This window comes from Schistocerca piceifrons, chromosome X (genome assembly GCF_021461385.2).
Source record: "Schistocerca piceifrons isolate TAMUIC-IGC-003096 chromosome X, iqSchPice1.1, whole genome shotgun sequence".
Classification (NCBI taxonomy): domain Eukaryota; kingdom Metazoa; phylum Arthropoda; class Insecta; order Orthoptera; family Acrididae; genus Schistocerca; species Schistocerca piceifrons.
In genome coordinates, this window is record NC_060149.1 from 346775105 (window position 1) to 346798205 (window position 23101).

Below are 23101 nucleotides of genomic sequence, written 5' to 3' on the forward strand. Positions count from 1 at the left end.
CAGCGCTGTTTTTAGACAGTCCTTCTGCATCTTGTAAGTGCTCCTAAGTCTCTGCCCCATCCTCCCTCCAGATTAGTCTATGTGATCGTCCAAATTTAAGTCTGACCTGTGCAGAAGTCGGAGAGGGCTATATCTAAGACCTTCTGCGTCGTGTGGGCAAACAGGACGAACTGAGTTAATGCAACATAAGTGCGGATTTGATCACTCAATGCAAATGGGAACGTGGTGTCATAGCTCTGCCAACTACGTACAGTGTGTAAGGCCAGCGCCAAACGAAGCTTTCCCCTGCAACACGAGGTAGCAGAAGAGATAGTACGATAGGTTACAGTGGTGTTTCCTGTTGGGAAAATTAGGAAGACTACACATCATACATGGTATGGAGGAAGGACAAAGATTTTGCTATACATCTCCAAATCACATACAGGTAGTTCGAAGGAGATCTGTGTCGCTCAGGGTGTATTCATGTCTATCACACAACCATATGAAGCGATCCTATTAAATATACAGGTATTGGTTCATTGGTGCAGATGGTTCGTGACTGAAGTCGCTTCCACAGACCGGGGTAAAGTTTCATCACCTGTACTATAGGATGACCGTATCCAACAGACAACCAATCACACGAGAGGGCTCTTGCGTTTCTCCTTCATAAGCAGTTTAATACATTGTGTTTTTCAGTTGTAACACACCCAATCAGTGTACACCACCGTACACTTTGTTTTTTCGACCATGACTTAAGAGTGCTTTGTCAGCTGCTGCTAAACCGAAATTAACACGTTTCGATCCTCTGGCTCTCACAGAAAACTGTACATTGCATGGTATAAACTATACAGCTACCAAACCACAGGCTGGTAGAAATAAAACGCAGCCGCGATGTTTCTGATTGTCAAAAATGTGGAAGACATCCCAACATATGGAAACTGGAAGAGTTTGCGGTATTGTAGAGCGCTTCCAGCAACTGTTCGAAGGTGACTACCTGTACAGTTAATATCTTCCCATCGAAAGTGTAGCGGATGTCTCGGTGCTCCGTTTCGAAGAGCACTGTTCCTCGATTTTGCAGTCATGTACATGATTACTGTTCCATTGTTGACCATCGCCAGAAGGTGCTGTTCACAACATGCGTGAGTAGCATAAATAAAAAGAGGTACTGTTATTATATTGGCGAAAAAAATTAAAATAAAAACATGTAGGGTATAGTAGCACATGGAAATAGACCGAGTCTGTAGCAATGAGAAAACGCTTCCACACAACTGTATTAAGGTATGACCTTAACATGTAATCCCATGTTGCACAGCGAAAAGCAGCAGATATCCAGTGCTCTAACAAGGTTCGCTCCATCTCAACAGAATGATGTCAGTCAATCATTACGCAGTATTCAACAACGTTCCCAGTGGACAGTTGGGATTGGAAAGACTCCATTGATATGGGACGATGTACTGTAATACACACCGCACCTGATAGCAAGATCAATTTTAGCAATTTTACCCAGAAGTCGGAGAGAGGAATTTCCACCACATTCTGCAACCTGTCTAGAAACAGAGTGAGTCGAGTTAATGCTGTAGGAGAGTGTACGATGTGTAAGGTCAGCGTCATATGAATCCTGCTCCTTCAGAACGATGACAGTACAAACAGTTATTGCGGTGTTTCTTGCTGGGAAAATTAGGACGACTCAACATCGAAGCACTTCCGTGCCTCTCAGAATCCATTCACGTCTATCACCCAAACATTCTATCATTGTTTTCCTGTACCACTGAGCAGAGAAAAATTACGAACTATAAAAGCTCCGCTAATTTCTACCGATAGATTTTTACCGCATCTCTCTCTTCCGGTATATCTAAAACAAATACCATCTACATGCCAGCATGTGGCGATCCGATTAAATAAACAGGTATTTATCCATTGGAGCAGGTGGCCAGTGATCGACGTCGCTTGCAGAGGCAAGTGTAAAGTTTTATCGCCTGTACTGTACGAGAACCTGTATACTTACAGGTAATTCACTTTTTAAACTCCTGTCTGTCCAACACCAGCATCTCATCAGCTGAGCGTATTTCCCACCAAAAAGAATAAAGATAGTACCTTACGTCCTAGCCTTTTTCCGACCAGCTTATAGGTGTAGGGTAGAGTTTGAGTGTGTGTGTCTCTCGCTAATTTCGAGTGGTGTTGCGAATTTTTTTCTCATTAGTATAACACCAGTTGTATGGTATTTTCAGTTTTTGCAGTGTATTGCATTTTTACACCGTCCTTGTGTAGCGCTATGCAGACAGTTGTGTAATGAGGCGTGATCTTTGCGATTAATTATGTAATTAGTATCGATCTTTGCGTCAGTTTCCCGACCAAAATAAATGAAGTACACTAACCTAACCTTCCTCTCCCACATTTGGACAATTTCCATGTGTTAGTTGGGTGCAGTGGAGCTTTCCATCCAGGAGCCTCAGGGCTCGAGTCTTGGAAAAGGCACAGCCATTTTTAATTTACCGTCAGTACCAAGTCCCTCTGGTGGTTTAATTGTGTTACGAATGGGGGGAGGGTTACACTTGGGCTTTCCGCCCAGAAGGACCAGGGTTCGAGCCCCAGAAAGGATACCGTCAGTTTTAATTTCCTGTCAATTCCCGGGTGGGGGTGGGTGGGTGGGTGGGGGGGTTTGTCCGCACCTCCCTGAGACAAAGAAATTCCCACCAAAATTTGAAATTCCCGCCAAAATTCGAAATTCCTGCCAATAGGACAGGTTGGTGGTGAGGGGGGTAGGGGAAGAGGGGGTTGGGGTACACGTGCAGGCTGAGAAAAATAAGTGATGTCATCCAGAGGCGGGGGTGGGCGTTGTTGGCAGCGGGAGTGTGTAATTGATCAATTTAATTGATTTACATATTAATTTGATATCAAAAGTGTCCTGACGCCGCGACTACCCTTCTAGTTATGAGTCGAGTACATTTATTTGTGTTTCAGATTAATCATGTTTAAAATTTGCTGACGCTACCACTCTTGTCTAAGATATTTATGATTTATATTCCATTTTATTAACTGAGGTATTTTTCCCTACTAAGATAGTTAACTGTTTCTCATTTCGTATTTCTTCATGTTTTAAGTAGATGGTATTACTGGTATCTTCTTACCATGTTTCACTGCTTTCACTTGTAGACATGCACATTCTTTGCGTCTGTTGACAAACCTGAAGACGATTACAATACACTGAAAATCTGAATCAAGTAAAACGTAAAAATTCGGTGATGAATGATTGATATGAAAAGTATGCACAATCATTACATACCTCCTTGCAAGGAAGCTTGAAGAAGTTTCCTTTTTGTCAAAGTTTATAACCAAGTGATTTTGCGCCTTTTCGTCAGAGTAACTCACATGTGTTAACTTTTTGGTCTGTCAAGGAATTGTCTATCGATGACTTAAATAATATCCGTTGCAATACGGAAAAGTATCTTTCAACGTCACCTCTAAAGGACAGCAGTTGCAAAACGGAAAGATCTTGTCACAGCGGTTTTTCCAAATCATCTGTAGTTACCCTCAAAGACATCACGATTTTCCAACTTTTGCTGCCTCAATAGTCAGAAAAAAACATGCTACAGGGTCCCTAGTTGGACCGGTGCACCATGATAGAGATTTGGGCAACAGAAGAGAGACAAACTAAACATCTGCAATTGGGCCCAGAAGCAATGAAGGAACGTACAAGAAGAAAATGACAGAAAAGCAGGCGATGCAGGAAATAGAAAACACGACCTTCATACACCACCACGAAGAACGTTGGGTAAAAACTGATCTTTGTAGAAAACCATCACCGAATTAATCAATAAGTGTGTTGTCTCTCTTATGTGTCAAAATATGATTAGCAGTCTAACAGTAATGATGATGTAGACTGCTATTTGTGTTATATCCTTCTAAAACTGTCACACAGGGGAGAAATAGATTAAATGTTGGCTATTTTATCATGAGGATGCGAGGCCACGCTTCAGACAATACAATACCTATATGTTGTTTGTGTGGGCTAGTGACCTGGAATTTTTGCTTTATTGTTTTTCTTTACAGTGTAACGATTACTGTTCTACTGATATAAAGAATTACTAAGCATATGGAACTTGAATTAACATTTGCCTTTCAAAGAGCTATTTTATTTCTATTAACTACTATAAAAACCTGGTTAAAGAATCCTCTTACTAATTTTTCAAAGCGGTTTTCTAATTTTGCAGAATCATTACTTTTTATTACATTTTCTTGACTCTTTGTGCTTCGGAGGACGGATAGGATTGGGGGAGCACGGAACATTCAATAGTGGTAAGCCAAATGAATTTATGGTCTGTGTTGATGAAATTGGCGCAAATAATAATTTGTTATGACAGTGAATAGCTGATGTTATTTTTCATCTCTTCTGTTATCGAGGGTATTTCTTTTTTTTTATGGAAATAGACGTGGGCAATTCTACAGATTCTTTACATTCATTAATGAACTCTAGCGCTCTCCTTTTTAAATTTCATTATTTCACTGTGTTCTTTTTTCACTACTCATGATGTATCCTGAACACAGCAACATGCAGGATACACTGGTAATGAGACAACAAGTCAGATGATTGTAACTGGTTACTTCACGTAATTCTTGTCATTTAGTCCCTATTACACTGTAGAACCTCACAGGTGTTACACGAATGCAAGAACAAAATAATATGCAGATTTTAACCAACGCACGCATCCCATTGTGTTCTCGTGCAATGTGGCCCAGGTCTAGCCACTCTACCGTATTTACTCCTTTTAGCATAAAAAACTGTGTTTGAGCTACGATATATACACTCACGGCCTGCGACGGTGGCGCTCCTGGCGGGTGGCTGCTGCGGCTCCGGCAGGCGAGGGCGTCGTGTGATGGCGTCTAGGGACGTAGCGTGCGGCACGCTTGGTACCGCTTCCTCCGACATCTGCAAGACAACATCAATTGTGTTGACGCTCATAGGTTTTCCTTCTTGGGTTTTCTGTTTGCTTCCAGTACCTTCTGGGTATTAACACAACAGCAATTTCTTGAAAGAAGGGGAATCTCACAAATATAATCATAATCAACCACCATAATCGCAGCGTAAAGGCGAAGAGAGACTCACATCATCACCGCTAAAATGTCTTTAGTGGCTGTGCGAAGAGACGACGAAGTAAAAATTATGTATCAAGTAGTCTGCAACAGTGATTGTGTTAGAGCAATTAAGCAGTTCTACCAAACTGAAAACAAAACGAAAGGCAAATATTTTCCTCGAGTTGGACACATGTTGAGAAGTTGTAATGAAAATTTACACTGAATTCTTCACCGAGATCTGCTCAGATAACTCCACAGCAGAGTGATGTAAAACGAAAAGCACACACTCTTTGGTTTAATAGTGACAAGTATAAAATTACGGGAAAGTTTGGTCCACAGTGGTCTGTAAGGCGTTTTATTGAACGAATATAGAATTTCAAGGCAACTCGAGTATCTATTAGGTGAAATATGTGGGATATCTTAAGTCTCCACAAATTGCCCTCCGCAAAAGATTTTTCAGAAATTCTCAGAAAATTCTGATCCTACGTAAAATCTTATCGAAAGTCTCGAGCATCAACCGTCATCAGACGTACCAGAATAAAAGACAGCGAAAAGGAAACATATATTATTAACGTTACGTTCAAAATCGAAATCACGTAGGAATATTTACTATGGTACCACTGTCAGGCTACTGTGAAAAAACTTAAATGGATGATATAGAAATAAATATTCTCCTTCCAGAAAAAACTATTGAAATGGTATAATACGAAATTGCGGTGCCTTTGTTATTACGATGCAATGTTCCTTCGGATTGAATATTTATCCGCAGACACGAGGCAAGCGGCTTTCAAGCAAAACGTCTCCCCTCTACGGGAATATACATAATGGATGTACGAGTACAGGTTGTAAACACATGGTTGACGACATATGGAAGTTTGGGTGTGGCCGTGAGTCATATTTCGATAGCCAAATGGTAAGGCGATCGCTCGCGATAAGCGGGAAATATGGATTTGAGTGCAGGTCCGGCACGAATTTTCATTGCCGTTATTCCATTTACGCAACTCCGACATTCATGTTGAAATGGCTGTCAATGAATAAATACCCCGTGTTCATACTCAATTCCTGTTAGGTCATACACTGGGTTACCTGCAGAATTACGCTCTTCTCGGCTGACGCAAAACTCACGTTTAGAAGGAGAGTGTAACGAACAGATGCACGACATTGTAAGTCAAATATCCTTCTACGGGTTCCGGAGAGCGGGCAACTTTTCATAAAGCATTAAATAAATAAATCCTTGAATATATTTTAACCTCGATAAAGAAATGTCTGCAAAAACTAAAGTTTCCCGCAACACAGTGTAGATTTGGCAAAAATCTAAGGTGTGAAACTGTGTACAATCGTTGCACACGTAGAATGTTCCCAAATATTTTTTGTCTTGAACTGCTGAGTTATAGAACCCAGTGCGATGCTTAGGAAAGCGAGTATTTATTTATCAGAAACTATGTAAACAGAGAGCACACGAAAAAGCGTGAGAGGGCTCAATACATGCAAACGACGTCTCGAACACTGTAAGTAGCAAACTCAGATTACTGAAGGTGTTGTCGTGAATGGAAATGTATCATCGTTGAGTGATTGCAGGAAAATTCAGAACAACAATTACACAATTTCCACTTCGTGTAATAAATTCTGCATGCTTTATATGTGAATAAATGTAAAATCATGATCACAGACAGAAGAAGAAACTCCTGGAGCGGTAAGTAAGACAAAAATTTGTAGAAAACGTAATGTGAGAGAAACGGGTGAAGTTGTGTGGAGGTTGTAGTGGAGTGCAGGCATCATGGAATATTTACAGTTGACGAATGATTAAAGACTGTGATACGTTTGGATAGCCAGCTTCAACTTAGTTAATACACAGTACGGGCTACTTTCATGGCAAATAAGGTCGGATGTCTTCGTTATTTGCGGTAATGTGATACACCATTTGTTTGCTTCACTTGCTTGACTTTGTCTTCAGAAACAATCTTGAACGTTTTGTATATACTACATTGCGGTATAGTGCTTTTTGTGTTTGATCAAGATTCTGTTAGCAACAGATATTTATTTCCTGAAATATGACAAGTATTTTTAGAAATAGATCTCTACCGTGTCTCGAAGCTCTCCAGACTATCACAACGAGTATCTGAACACAAATTTTGATTTCAAATTTAACTCACGAAACAATGATGTGCACTTACACTTACCATACGAAACTCTGATTATCTGACTCTCGGTACATGTTTTAGCGGAAACTGGAGTAGATATCCGGTAGTATATCACGAGGAGAGATACATTTAGCAGAAAAATTACGTTGTATTCATTTCCAGAAGATAATTTGCTATCATAGATAGGACCCACATGTGTAATCCAATGCGTAAATAACTACAGCTGCCTCTTTGTGTACCTCCATCACCAAGAGACTTCTGTCAGCAAATAACAGCTCCAATGCCTTTGCAGTATTCTAAATTTCCTTCCATTATAACATGGCAAAAGAAATTTCTGTCTGAAAGCATTTTTGTGTCAGTACCACAGCCTTACCCATTCTAATTGTCACTTCAATAACTTACACAACAAATTAAGAGATAAGGGAGAGTAGTATAGCTATGCACATTTTACCACACGTAGGCATCGGGCGACGAAGCACTTAAGGTCACAATGTCACCTGATACCACAACCACGCTTCTCAGGAAATTGCACACTGCAAATTTAAGGTTATGACATCATATCAAACAAGTGTCAAGATCAGGGCCCCTCCAAGGTCACCCACCCATTGTATCAGTATGAGGACATGACTACACTCCCTCCTTGACCTAGGCCAATAAGATGCCTTAAAAAGGTAGAGAAACAAGTTGTCCCCTCCCCCTCCCCTCTCTTTCTCTCGAGTCCGATTGTGTGAAGCTCTTCATTCTTGGTCTGTGCATCATAGGGGAAGTATCATCAGCGCAAAGTGTCATCAGTGATAACCACCATCTCTCTGGAGCTGCAGTTAGGTGGTTCCCTCCACCAACTCCTCTAGGAAAATTGTGTCAGGCTATTATCCAGCTTAAAAATGGCGTCAAATATTATTGCAGAGGAAACTGTGGTGTAGTGGTTATGATACTGGCCTATTTCATTGAGGGTCATGAGTTCAAAACCCAATTGAAGTGTAAAATTTTAATTTCTATATTCGATTCGAGTACATTCTAGAAGTATCCACAAATGTCAAGAATTATTATACTGGAATGTTCTGTAACTGTATATATACCGTATGTGTTCTGGCCAGAGGCAGTTCGCTCTGCACTCTTGTATGTGCAAGTGCTGAATAAATCTTCGTTCAGTGAAGGTAGTGTTATTCATTCATATAATTACACCTTCTTCTACGTTAAATTATTGTCTTAATTTATGATAAAAATTATGTATGTCACTTATAGTATGTGACTAAAACATTATGGGAATTGGAAGGGGTGCATTGTCGTGCATTACTATAATTAAATAGCATGTGGCATTTTCTGTAACCAGTCCAATGTATGAGCACCTCTCGCCGCAATTTACAATTTTGGGGTAATTTGTTACATACTTGACCAATTTTTCTCCAACTTTTCCGGGTCGGCAACCAAAGATGCACGTAAACACTAGATTGTAAATAAGCTATATTTGCGAGTAGCCAGACACTTGAGCATGCATTAGAATTCAGGAGAAAAACATATGATGGTGCATGGCAGAAGGGCTGCCTGCAGAAGAAAACGTGACACCAAACAGTAGCTGAGTTAAACATGGCAAACTAATGGTGGACAGGACAAGGACAAGACAAAAGCAACCTATGTAAACGACGAAGTGCAAAGTGGAAGCCTCCGCAGTAACGATGGAAATCGACCGAGACCAAAGAGAAAGAGAAGCCAAATTGTGATCGAAGAGAAAGACCAAGTGCCAAGCAAGGTTATTATTTAATAGTTCATAGAATAGGGATAACAATAGCCGACAATATCAGACACGAGTACAGAACTAACTGACCATTTGCTGGGCAGCCGTATTTATATCAGCTACGAGGAACACTACTGGCCAGCATATTCGCATAGCGAGACAAGTGGTGCGCTCATGCTGCAAGCACGGTGCTGTAGCGAGACTGTGTCTTCTAATGGCTATCTAGGTCCATTAATTGCGGTGGGCATTCAACTTCCGCAGAGCCGGAAACAGATTCCTTTCCCCCAAAACAGGCGCATATGGCCAGAAACACCTTGGGCCGTAGTTTAGGGGTGGAATGGAGGAACGGGAGAAGGCTCGGTCCCTTCAACCGCTGACTGCAGGAAGGGAAGATGTTCGGCAGTGTCCATTTGGACATATATGGCTGGGTGTGCTACGGATTCCACCGACCCACACTGATACAGAAGCGATCGCTGGTGCACAAGTGGCTGTAATGGGATAACTGTCCAACGTATGTTGCCACTCAGTATCAATGTGGAAGCAGGGGACCTTCTGTTGATCGAAATCAGCAGGTAGACACGACAACACATCAGCAAGGGAATTCTGTGCCATTGTCTTGTACCGGACGGTGTAATTGTATGCACTCAATGTGCTGTTCACACTGATAGGCTGGAGTGCGGCTGAAATTATGCCACCAACGGCTTCTCATGCGTAATTAGGGAGAACTGTGAAACGAAACTATATGCTTCCAGAGACCTCTTCAATTTTCAAATATCTATGAAGTACAGGGCTATTACAAATGATTGAAGCGATTTCATAAATTCATTGTAGCTCCATTCATTGACATATGGTCACGACACACTACAGATACGCAGAAAAACTCATAAAGTTTTGTTCGGCTGAAGCCGCACTTCAGATTTCTGCCGCCAGAGCGCTCGAGAGCGCAGTGAGACAAAATGGCGACAGGAACCGAGAAAGCGTATGTCGTGCTTGAAATGCACTCACATCAGTCAGTCATAACAGTGCAACGACACTTCAGGACGAAGTTCAACAAAGATCCACCAACTGCTAACTCCATTCGGCGATGGTATGCGCAGTTTAAAGCTTCTGGATGCCTCTGTAAGGGGAAATCAACGGGTCGGCCTGCAGTGAGCGAAGAAACGGTTGAACGCGTACGGGCAAGTTTCACGCGTAGCCCGCGGAAGTCGACGAATAAAGCAAGCAGGGAGCTAAACGTACCACAGCCGACGGTTTGGAAAATCTTACGGAAAAGGCTAAAGCAGAAGCCTTACCGTTTACAATTGCTACAAGCCCTGACACCCGATGACAAAGTCAAACGCTTTGAATTTTCGGCGCGGTTGCAACAGCTCATGGAAGATGATGCGTTCAGTGCGAAACTTGTTTTCAGTGATGAAGCAACATTTTTTCTTAATGGTGAAGTGAACAGACACAATGTGCGAATCTGGGCGGTAGAGAATCCTCACTCATTCGTGCAGCAAATTCGCAATTCACCAAAAGTTAACGTGTTTTGTGCAATCTCACGGTTTAAAGTTTACGGCCCCTTTTTCTTCTGCGAAAAAAACGTTACAGGACACGTGTATCTGGACATGCTGGAAAATTGGCTCATGCCACAACTGGACATCGACAGCGCCGATTTCATCTTTCAACAGGATGGTGCTCCACCGCACTTCCATCATGATGTTCGGCTTTTCTTAAACAGGAGATGGGAAAACCGATGGATCGGTCGTGGTGGAGATCATGATCAGCAACTCATGTCATGGCCTCCACGCTCTCCCGACTTAACCCCATGCGATTTCTTTCTGTGGGGTTAGGTGAAAGATTCAGTGTTTAAACCTCCTCTACCAAGAAACGTGCCAGAACTGCGAGCTCGCATCAACGATGCTTTCGAACTCATTGATGCCGAGTGTGGGAGGAACTTGATTATCGGCTTGATGTCTGCCGAATCACTAAAGGGGCACATATCGAACATTTGTGAATGCCTAAAAAAACTTTTTGAGTTTTTGAATGTGTGTGCAAAGCATTGTGAAAATATCTCAAATAATATAGTTATTGTAGAGCTGTGAAATCGCTTCAATCATTTGTAATAACCCTGTATATATGTAGACTGATGTGATGGAGGAAAATTTGTATCAATGCTGGGATTTGAACCCAGGTCTTCTGCTCACAAGGCAGATGCACTAACCACTGCGTCACACTGGGACAGTGGCTTTGTACAACTGCACAGACTACCCCAGCACGCTTCACTCCTCAATCCAAAGTCCCATTCACGCCTCAGCCGAATTGGTATTCCCCCTAAACTCTAACATATTTGCAGAGAAACTCTTACAGTACTGGAATAGCACCTCAGCATCGAACAAAACGGGGGATCCTGCCTGTAACCCAGACACCAATGCTTTAATCAAACGCACCTGGAAGATGTACTTCTGCCCCACTCATCTGCCCTGTGCCTTGTGTCCTTATTACCCCAGCAGACATACTGCAGAAATAAATCTTTGATAGGAAATGGTTGAAGTCTGTTGGACTCATGGTTCTTTAGGTATGATCTGTCTTGATTTTCGGTACATGGTATATGACTTTATCAAGGTGCAGAATTCAGAAAAGTATGTTTCTCAAGCTTTAATATAGCACTTACGTAGAATACCTATGTCGTCAGTGTTGACTTTCTGTTAACAAAGATCGTCTACTCTGCACTTACAACTTCATTTCGAATAGAGTATCCTAAAAGCTCCATTATGTATGGCTGCCAGTACTTATCTTATTAGTGTGTTGCTTTGTGGTACTGCCTACCATGATTAGCAAAATGTTCCATTAAAGTTACAGTCTTCTACGCCACATATAACCCAATTTCGAGCATCCTTATTTTGAAGTGAAACTTACTTATGACGAATAGCCAGAACTCCAGCAGAGCAATGGAATCGGATGTGTAATATAGATACCTGCATAGTTTACAGGCAAATAATTAAACTACAGGCGATGGAGCACAGCTTTTAAACTTATCTCAGTGCTGATTGCCTGGAATGTGTACTTCTACACAGGTCAACCATCACATGTTCTTATTACTCAAGTAGACAAACTGCAGAACGAGAGTGGTCTATATGTATATATATTGTATTCGAAATTACTGATAGGAAATGGTTTAAGTTGGCAATTTTTCTAAAGACCTGTGGAATAACATGGTCTGTAGTAAACAATCCTAAGTCGGTGATATCTATATTTGATGGTATTATAGAAAACATCATCCTAGATTAAGAAAAATATGTTTCTCCAGCTGTAATATGACACATACAACACACTTTTCGTCTTTGTTGGAATCTGCATTATAATGTACACCAGCACATAGGGCTGATTGTTACAGAGCAAAACTAGCATATTTTTTTTAAAAAATGTTTGTTAGCATTTTATAAATTTAAACAGGTTTCCACAGGATCAAACACACAGACATTTACGTAGAAATTATAGTTTCTAGCATTGTAATACGACGATCTTTAGCCACGGTATATGTAACAATCTTATCATAGTTTACAATAGCATTACTCCTTCCTGCTAGTCTTTTTATTGGACACGTAAGTCATGGTTTGATGTTAGGTAGTTACACATCTACATTTTCTTAAAAATCCTAGCGAAGTCTTGCATTATATCCACACCCATAAAATGATAATCGTCTACATCTGCATCTTCGTCTACATCATACTCTGGAAGCCATCTAATGGTGTGGGTACTTTCGGTATCACTTTCTGATCTCTCCAACCCTGTTCCACTCGCAAATAGTGCCTGGGAAGAATGATTGTCGGTAAGACTCTGTATTGGCTCTAATTTCGCGAATTTTTCCTTCAATCCAATAGCAAGTTTGCACCGATACTCCGTAAGCTCGTATTTTTTCATTAAACGGCGATACGGGACTGTGTTAAATGCCTTACTGAAATCAAGGAACACAGTATCAACCTAAGCGTCGTTGTCCACTGCGCTGTGGATCTCATGGAGGAATAGAGCGAGCTGAGTTTCGCAGGATCTCTATTTGCCGAATCCATGTTGACTTTTATCGAGGAGATGCTCATTTTCCAAAAAATCATAATTCTTGAGCATAAAACATGTTCCATAATTCTACAACAGATTGACGCAACGATATAGGTCTATAATGGTGTGGATATGTCTTACGGCTTTTCTTAAAAACGGGAATGACCTGCACTTTTTCCAGTCGTTAGGTACCTTTCGTTGCTGAAGCGATATTTTATAAAATACTGCTACAAGGGGAGCAAGTTCTTTGGCATTATCTTTATAGAATCTTGTAGGTACCTCATCTGGTCCTGACGCCTTTCCGCTTCTGAGCGATTGCAGCTGCTTTCCAATTCCGCTATCGATTATTTCAATATCTGCCATTTCGACGTTCGTACGACGATTGAAAGGAGGGACAGTGTTATGACTTCCACGATGAAATAACTTCGGAAGATAGAATTTAGTATTTCGGCCTTCTCTCTGTTATCTTCCGTTTCGGTGTCGGTGTGGTCGCTGACAGAATAAACATATGATTTTGACCCAGTTACTGATTTTACATACGACCAAATTCTCTTAGGGCTTTTACTCAGGTTGGTTGACAATATCTTACTTTCAAAATCGTTGAACACTTTCCTTATTGCTCTCCTTACGCGCCGCGCGGGATTAGCCTAGCGGTTCAGGGCGCTGCAGTCATGGACTGTGCGGCTGGTCCCGGCGGAGGTTCGAGTTCTCCCCCGGGCATGGGTGTGTGTTTGTTTGTCCTGAGGATAATTTAGGTTACGTAGTGTGTAAGCTTAGGGACTGATGACCTTAGCAGTCTTTAAGTCCCATAAGATCTCACACACATTCTCCTTACGCTATTTTCGCTTCGTTCAGCATTTGTTTGTCAGCTACGTTTTTACTTCTCTTGAATCTGAGATGAAGTGCTCTTTGTTTACGTGGCGCTTTTCTAACAGGGCTATTAGACCATGGTGGACCATTCCCATCCCCTACGACCTTACTCGAAACATACTTTTCTAGGGCATATCGAGTGATGCCTTTGAATTTTTTTCCATTTGTTCTCCACATCTTCGTCCTCATCACCGAATATTTGATGCTGACTGCTGAGATATTCTGGAATTTGTATCCTGTCACTCTTGCTGACAAATATATCTTCCTACATTTCTTAACATTTCTAGTAGGACCCGTCGTGATAGATGCTGTCACAGCCTTATGATCACCGTTACCTTCCTCTGCGTTAACTGATTCGATAAGTTCAGGTCTGTTTGTTGCCACGAGGTCTAAGACGTTATCCTCACGTGTTGGTTCTCTAACTATCTGCTCAAGGTAATTTACGAACAAGACATGCAGAACAATGCCACACGAATCCTTGTCTCTGGCACCAGTTTTGATGGCATAACACTCCTAATCCACACCTGGTAAGTTGAAGTCACCCCCTATTACAACGTCATGATCTGGAAAAATATTAATGTATTCTGTCTGAAGCGCTTTACAACCACAGATCGTGACCTAATCTGAACTTAGGATTCTACATAAAGCTTATGCATTAGTCCAGATACTTGATCCATATAACATGCATTTTAACATCACCCAACACCAGTTTACATTACACAGTCATAGGTTTTTATAGTTCCTCGACGTTTTTTCCAGCATTTTCCTGCTAATTTTTTTATCCGCTGTGCCTATTGCTGATGCAGTATTTCCAATATGTAGGGAATATGCAGTTTCACCATGTCTCTAGAAATTCCCATCTTTCCAGTATTAAAGCACACATATTTGGTGTCATGCCTCTCCTATACCTAGTGCTTACATTAAAGTCCTACAACTTATGCCACAAATATCCATTACGCTATCTGCATAGTGCTCTTTTTTCTAAGTGTATCTATAACTCAGTGTAGGTAAGAAATTATAATTGGTATGTTAGAGATGGTTTGTGTGACACCAGAATCAGATATTTTTCCATGCAATACACCGCGATACACATGAAGTCGATACTAGCGTCGCACAGCATTCGCATAAGCTGTCTTTGGCGTTCCATTCCAACACTGCAAAGCTCTTATTAATACGTGATACCGACCCAAATGTTTTTCCAGCAATACTATACAGTGATTAAAATGGCGTCTTTTTAACCTTGCAGAAGACTATCCATGACAACAAATGGTCTTATTGTCTGTCAGTTCTACGTTTTAGCACTAAAATCATTATTCCTTTATGCTGGCCAATTTTTTCAGAGGAAGCGTTAAGATCACAATGTAATCATATTAAGAACTGAAATATCTACATGTTATCAGCCTCTATTGAGAATGTCGATGTATGGTGTCTCACTTAAAAAAAAAAAGAAAAAAAAAGAGCTACCTCCTTTGGGTGTGTATACAGCATTTTTGCCAACTCCACAATTGGATTTCCAATGCAACGCAAACTGTACGGAATAGGGAAAACACCTACTTATCCTCTATGTCCGACGGATCATCTAAAGTAATGCGTATGCAATAAAAACCCACTAAATCATCATTTTTTCTGCAAATATGTCAACGTATTACCACTCTCCTTTGGTATTTTACAGCAAATTCTGATATCCTGGACTCCTATTTTGTATGTGGATTTTTTCCATATTTCCCCATGTTTTACATATTTTTCTACATTTTCCATATTTTCCATATTTTTTCTATATTTTCCATTTTTTCTGTATTCTGTGTGTAAATGTACAAGAATAGTTTTGCTCTTATTGCTTACCATACCAGTTTTCCTTGGCATCCAACAGAGATTCAGATTCCCCCACAAAGGCAGAGAATCTACAAACTGTTTCCCAGATCAGTTTGTCTAGCTTTTCAAATGTTCATCTATAAAAAAAAAAACCATCGACACACAATGCTAACTGCCAAAGCCAACATACATAACATACAACATACAAGACATACATGCACTGTGGTGGAGGTGCATGTAACAAATGAAAATAATGTTCAGACCACTGATCAGCTGCAGCTATCAGATAGTCTTATATACGCCCGAGACCCAAGACGCATGTAACACATGGAGATAATGTTCAAGGAATCGACTTTATTCTGTCGTAAACACCTAGCACAATTACGCTATTTTGTGTGCGCATGACAGTTTCTTGCCAGGATCCTCACAGTAAAAGGAAATTCAGAATAGGATTCAGAGGTGACTTCACTTGTGTTACGTCTGGGTACAGTTCAGTGGTGGATCCACCAGCGTTCAGTCCAGGGTAGTACCAGGAGGTGGATCCACTTGCATTATATCCGGGATAGGTTCCGGAGGTGGATCCACCTGCATTTCATCCAGGACTGGTGGATCCACGATCGTTACATATAGGGGCAGTATGCAGAGGTGAATCTACCTTTGTTATAAATGGTTCAAATGGCTCTGAGCACTACGGGACTTAACTTCTAATGTCATCCCCTAGAACTTAGAACTACTTAAACCTAACTAACCTAAGGACATCACACACATCCATGCGCGAGGCAGGATTCGAACCTGCGACCGTAGCGGTCGCGCGGTTCCAGACTGTAGTGCCTAGAACCGCTCGGCCTACCTTTGTTACATCCGGAATAGTGTTCGGAGTTGAATGCATTAGCATTGGGTCTGGGGTACAGTCTGAAGCTCCCAAGAGAAACTGGAATGCACACAGACACACACACAAACACACACACACACACGCACGCACGCACGCACGCACGCACCCACCCACCCACACACACACACACACACACACACACACACACACACACACACACACACACACGCAAATATCACAACTGTGCTAAGTGATTACAATAGGACGAAGTCAGTTCCTCTGACTTCATTCATCTGTCACATACATCTTTGATATGTACACTACTGGTCATTAAAATTGCTACACCACGAAGATGACGTGCTACAGACGCGAAATTTAACCGACAGGAAGAAGATGCTGTGACATGCAAATGATTAGCTTCTCAGAGCATTCACACAAGGTTTGCGCCGGTGGCGACACCTACAACGTGCTGACATGAGGAAAGTTTTCAACCGATTTCTCATACACAAACAGCAGTTGTCCGGCGTTGCCTGGTGAAACATTGTTGTGATGCCTCGTGTACGGAGGAGAAATGCTTACCATCACGTTTCCGACTTTGATAAAGGTCAGAATGTAGCCTATCGCGTTTGCGGTTTATCGTATCACGACATTGCTGCTCGCGTTGGTCGAGATTAAATGACTGTTAGCAAAATACGGAATCGGTGGGTTCAGGAGGGTAATACGGAATGCCGTGCTGGATCCCAACGGCCTCGTATCACTAGCAGTCGAGGTTACAGGCATCTTATCCGCATGGCTGTAATGGATCGTGCAGCCACGTCTCGATCCCTGAGTCAACACATGCGAACGTTTGCAAGACAACAACCATCTGCACGAACAGTTCGACGACGTTTGCAGCAACGCACATTGGAAGCGTGTATTCGTCATCGCCATACTGGTGTATCACCCGGCGTGATGGTATGTGGTGCCATTGGTTACACGTCTCGGTCACCTCTTGTTGTCATTGACTGCACTTTGAACAGTGGACGTTACATTTTAAATGTGTTACGACCCGTGGCTCTACCCTTCATTCGATCCCTGCGAAACCCTACAATTCAGCAGGATAATGCAAGACCGCATGTTGCAGGTCCTGTACGGGCTTTCCTGGATACATAAAATGTTTGACTGCTGCCCCGGCCAGCATATTCTCCAGATCTCTCACCAATTGAAAACGTCTGGTCAATGGTGGCCGAGCAACTGGCTCGTCACAATACGCGTCACTACTCTTGATGAACTGTGGTATCGTGTTGAAGCTGCATGGACAGCTGTATCTGTACACGCCATCCAAACTCTGTTTGACTCAATGCCCAGGCGTATCAAGGCGGTTATTATGGCCAGAGGTGGTTGTTCTGGGTACTGATTTCTCAGGATCTATGCACCCAAACTGCGTGAAAATGTAATCACATGTTAGTTCTAGTATAATGTATTTGTCCAATGAATACCCGATTATCATCTGCATTTCTTCTTGGTGTAGCAATTTTAATAGCCCGCAGTGTATAAGAAGCTTTGATAGCTGCAGTTGATCAATATTCCAAACATTTATTTCCAACTGTTATATACATATCCTATCTTCAAAGTATATATAAAGTTTCAACACCCGCATTCTGTGCTAATATCATGTGAGAAATTATAAATGGATCTCATTCACCTTCATCACACTGCATGTATGATTTAGTGATCATAACGGTTGGCTTTGGCGGTTATCACTGTGTGTTGTCAGACGTTTCTTTCTGGCTGGACAGTTGGAAGATGAGAAAAAAAAGTGATATTGTAAACACATTGTAGATTCTCTGGCTTGGTGTGGGAATCTGAATCATTGTTGGGTAATAAACAAACCTGATAGTGTAAGAATTAAGAGAACAAATATTTCTGTACAGTTATACACAGAATGTGTAAAAAATGGAAAATGTGGTAAATATAGAGAAATATGGCAAATTTGGAAAAAACGATTTAAAGTAAGGAAAAATATAGAAACATGCAAATATCTGGATATAAAATGCAAATACAGGATATCTGTATTTACTGTAAATACTATATAATATATACGAAGAGCGGTAATCAGTTAATGTACTTGCACAAAAAGTGGTGGTTTCAAGGGTGTTCAGTATATGCTCATTAGATTACATAAAACTTTGGACATAGAAGATAAGTAGGTGTTCTGGATATTCTGTATGGTTTACGTTGCATTGGATATCCCATGGAGGAGTTAGCCTAAATGCTGTATTATTATAGATACACCCTGTGGATGTGGTTGCTTTTTTGTTATTAATGTGAGACAACACTCATTGACATACCGTACAGAGACGTATTATACCTTGATTACATCACAATCTTAGCACTTTCATAAAAAAAAATATAATAATGATTTTAGTGCTAAAACATAGAACAGCCAGAAAATACGTGCATTTGTCGATATGGACGTTCTTCTGTGGGTTTAAAAACACCGTTTCGATCGTTGCAAGGCACTACTGGTAAAATATTTGGATCTGTATCATCTGTTAACAAGTGCTTCATGATATGAGAATAGTATGTCAGACGCAGCTTGTATTGCACACTTCGCCATACTAGTAGCAATTTCATACTGTATCGAAGTTTACAACATGACAAAATATCTGATTCCATTGCCACAAACACTGCCTGAATCAGACAAATTATAATTAATTGCATACACTGATTTACAGATACAGTTAGATAAAAAGACCATTACACAGGTGAAGTAACGAAAATTTGTGACGTAAGATGTACGACTTGAGTACAAGTAGGAGAGGAATGGCAATAGATATGTGTGCTTTAATCGTGGAAGATCGGGAATTCTAGAGACATGATTTCAAGACGAAACTGCCATATTCCCCGACACAGTTACAATAAACTATACGATGTGTAATTATTATTGAGTATTGCAACAGCCTCAATTTTCCGAGACTCGGGCAGGGAAACGGGGCCCACTTGCCGTAGCGCCAGTGCTGACGCTGCAGTTTCAGCGCTGACATAGCAACACTTTCCATGCAACCAATGTGTTTTCCCCACTCAGACTGTGCGAGTTTTACCATAACGGCCCTGGGAAGGAGTTTTACCCATAGCGGTCCTGGGAGGCAGCTCTCGCTCTCGCTCTCTCTCTCTCTCTCTCTCTGTTACTGCCCTTGGCATGCGTCAGATCGATCTTGGAGAGACTAAGTTTCTCCGCAATGCTTCTCCCTACGTGTAACATATGCATCCCTTATTTCCAATAAATAACCTTGTTGTCAATTACGCCTTTGTCTTATCACCCCTAAGCTGATATCCTATCCAGTCGCCTAGCTTGGCCATTCTATATAAATGGTGTGCAGAACTAGGATCTAGTCTGCAACCTTTTAGCCTGTTCGTGGCTACTAAAAGACATCCAGAATAACATATTTGCGCGGTTATGCACTATTTCCTGGTGGACGGCCCTACGCTATATGATTTCAGTGTCCTCTGACTTCACTTCATCAGACGTGCTTGCATGCACACTGCGAGCAGCCAGCAGTTCCCATTTCCAGGCAGTTGGGGCTTTTGGGCTTGGTAACATGCTGCTGTCTGTTCGAGTTGGCCGGGCACGACACTGTGTACAGGGGTGCATCAGGTGTGTGCGCCTTGTGTAGCGTTCCGCTCTAACAAAACTTCGGCTCGTTAGTTTTGGTACAGTACATCAATAACTTAATAAGTGGTGGTAGCTGTGGTGTCACCGCCAGACACCACACTTGCTAGGTGGTAGCCTTTAAATTGGCCGCGGTCCGTTAATATACGTCGGACCCGCGTGTCGCCACTATCAGTGATTGCAGACCGAGCGCCGCCACACGGCAGGTCTAGAGAGACTTCCTAGCACTCGCCCAGTTGTACAACCGACATTGCTAGCGATGGTTCACTGACAAAATACGCTCTCATTTGCCGAGACGATAGTTAGCAAAGCCTTCAGCTACGTCATTTGCTACGACCTAGCAAGGCGCCATTACCAGTTACTACTGATACTGTGAATCATGTAACGTCAAGAGCGACGTTCACCATTAATCGATTAAAGTTAAGTATTCCACCAGCTACGTCCGTTTTTTCTAAAGTCTAATTTCCTTGTCCTGTTCCAGACCTCACGCCAGCCTGCGTGAGCTAAAACGCGTGCCTTTCGGCTTCCTCTAGTAACACGGTGTTGGCTCTCCTGCCAACCACAACAGTAGTATTACCGGTAGAATTAGTAGAATCAGTAAGGAAAGAAACATAAACGAATGTGTGTGAGAGAAACTGGGAGCTGATGATTTCTCTTCGTTTTTTGATTGTTTGTTTGTTTTGCACATAATTAGAACCGCCTATCGTTCAGTGTTAGTCCACTGAGTAGTTTATTAATAAACATTAGTTGATCACATTACATCTGCGTTTTTACGCAACCAAAGTAATTACTTTTGATGCAAGTACAGTTTACATGCACAAACATAAGTGAATCTGAAACTTCCTGGCAGATTAAAACTGTGTGCCGGACCGAGACTCGAACTCGGGACCTTTGCCTTTCGCGGGCAAGTGCTCTACCAACTGAGCTACCCAAGCACGACTCACGCCCCGTCCTCACAGCTTCACTTCTGCCAGTACCTCGTCTCCTGCAGGAGAGCTTCTGTAAAAGTTTGGAAGGTAGGAGACGAGGTACTGGCAGAAGTGAAGCTGTGAGGACGGGGCGTGAGTCGTGCTTGGGTAGCTCAGTTGGTAGAGCACTTGCCCGCGAAAGGCAAAGGTCCCGAGTTCGAGTCTCGGTCCGGCACACAGTTTTTATCTGCCAGGAAGTTTCATATCAGCGCACACTCCGTTGCAGAGTGAAAATTCATTCTGGATAAGTGAATCTATATAATTATTGTTGCTATTTTGTACTCAACGGAACGTTCTTCATCATGATTAAAGGCAAAAGTCTCCTGTTATTATTGATAAGAGCGGAAGTTATTTATGAGTAAATGGTTCAAATGGCTCTAAGCACTATGGGACTCAACATCTGAGGTCATCAGCCCCCTACAGTTAGAACTACTTAAACCTAACTAACCTAAGGACATCACACACATCCAAGCCCAAGGCAAGATTCGAACCTGCAACGGTAGCAGTAGCGCGGTTCCAGACAGAAGCGCCTAGAACCGCTCGGCCACAGCGGCCGGCATTTCACAGCGGCCGGCATTTATGAGTAAGAGAAACCTGTTTTACACAAGCTCAACAAAGTACTGAAGCAATGTTTGATATCTTTTATTTTGTGCTTTTTATTTTACCTGTTTTTCAGGTAATTGCATTTTCTAGCGCTATATGATAAATCTGTATTTTTTATTTTTACTAAAGCATCCCTCTGTTCAACGTTACGAATCAACAATTTTCGAATAAAACGAGAATTAAACATTGACAGTTTCAATTTTGCTTTACATACTGTTAATTTTCAAGTAACATAAAAGAGGATAACTGTGAAGAACAAAAAGTTATGTAGATTATGCAGACCTTTGTGTATCCTCGCGCGGTTTCTAAATGGTTTACGGCTGCCGGTTTCTAATGGAACCTTGTAAGAGACTGATCACGCAAGCAAACAAGGCGATCGAAATGTGACGTCCGATAGGCCTGCAACACACCTAATGTGCAGATAACGTAGTTATGGTCTCAGCTGACCAAAACTACTACGAAAACTACCGTAGTCTACGGTAGCCTACTATAGTTTTATAACTCTAGCCTTGTGAATACTGGTATCTGACTGCTGGACAACTGCCTGCCAGGCTGCACGTCGTAGTGGAGGCTCGTGCGGTCAGCTGCTGCTGCGCCACACGTCGGCTACACATGCTGTGCCCAGCGGCGACCACCGCGACATCATCCTCATGGTAGCCTGAAGACGCTGCCCGTGAGTGTTGAACGATTATTATTCTGGAACCACCTTGATGACTGCCTACCCGAAAACCAGAATAAGAAAGCCCGAGAACATTTATTTCAAATTACAGCTTCATTTAATAGAGTAACGAGATAAAGCCTGGTTAATTCCACTTTAAGTGAAGCAACATTTTCCAGACAATATTTGTTTATTATTACTGATATGTTGCCTTTTTAACGGAAGTGTAGTACTATGCTGCTTATTTTGATACTATTATCTTTGTGTGGAAGCTGGCAAAATTTTCGAATGTAGGTACAGATGAAGAATGGTTAGGACTAGAGCTAAGGGAAAGGCGCATGTCGCCGTAATACTTCCACTGTAGAAGGCATTATCAATAATTATTGTCTAGCGAATGAGCCAAATATGGTTCCATTACACCACTTACAGCAGAAAATTTTGGCACTCATGTTGGGAAGTTTAAAGAGTGTTTAAACCAGGCAGTTGGGGATGCAACGGTGTCTACCGAGGGCGAAAAGGTGCAGGACAGTTCCCCTGTAGCAACTGTGTTAAACCCATCAGCTCCTGTGGCTTCGTCACCTGTGGCAATGGCAGTTAATCCTGTAATAAACTTTTCCTTGAGTCCAGAATGAGATTTCCACTCCGCAGCGGAGTGTGCGCTGATATGAAACTTCCTGGTACATTAAAACTATGTGTCTGGCATACAGTTTTAATCTGCCAGGAAGTTTCATATCAGCGCACAC

The 23101-nt window shown here is 41.8% G+C and overlaps 1 protein-coding gene across 2 annotated transcripts in view; it reads right to left on the reverse strand.

Moving 5' to 3' along the window:
- The window catches only part of LOC124722111 (potassium voltage-gated channel subfamily H member 2-like), a 1246495-nt gene that overhangs the window by 297794 nt on the left and 925600 nt on the right, over positions 1 to 23101 (reverse strand). For both annotated transcript variants that reach the window (XM_047247314.1, XM_047247313.1), the window contains exon 6: positions 4789 to 4906. In XM_047247314.1, the coding sequence (XP_047103270.1) occupies positions 4789 to 4906 (118 nt within the window). The remainder of the gene's footprint in view (positions 1 to 4788; positions 4907 to 23101) is intronic.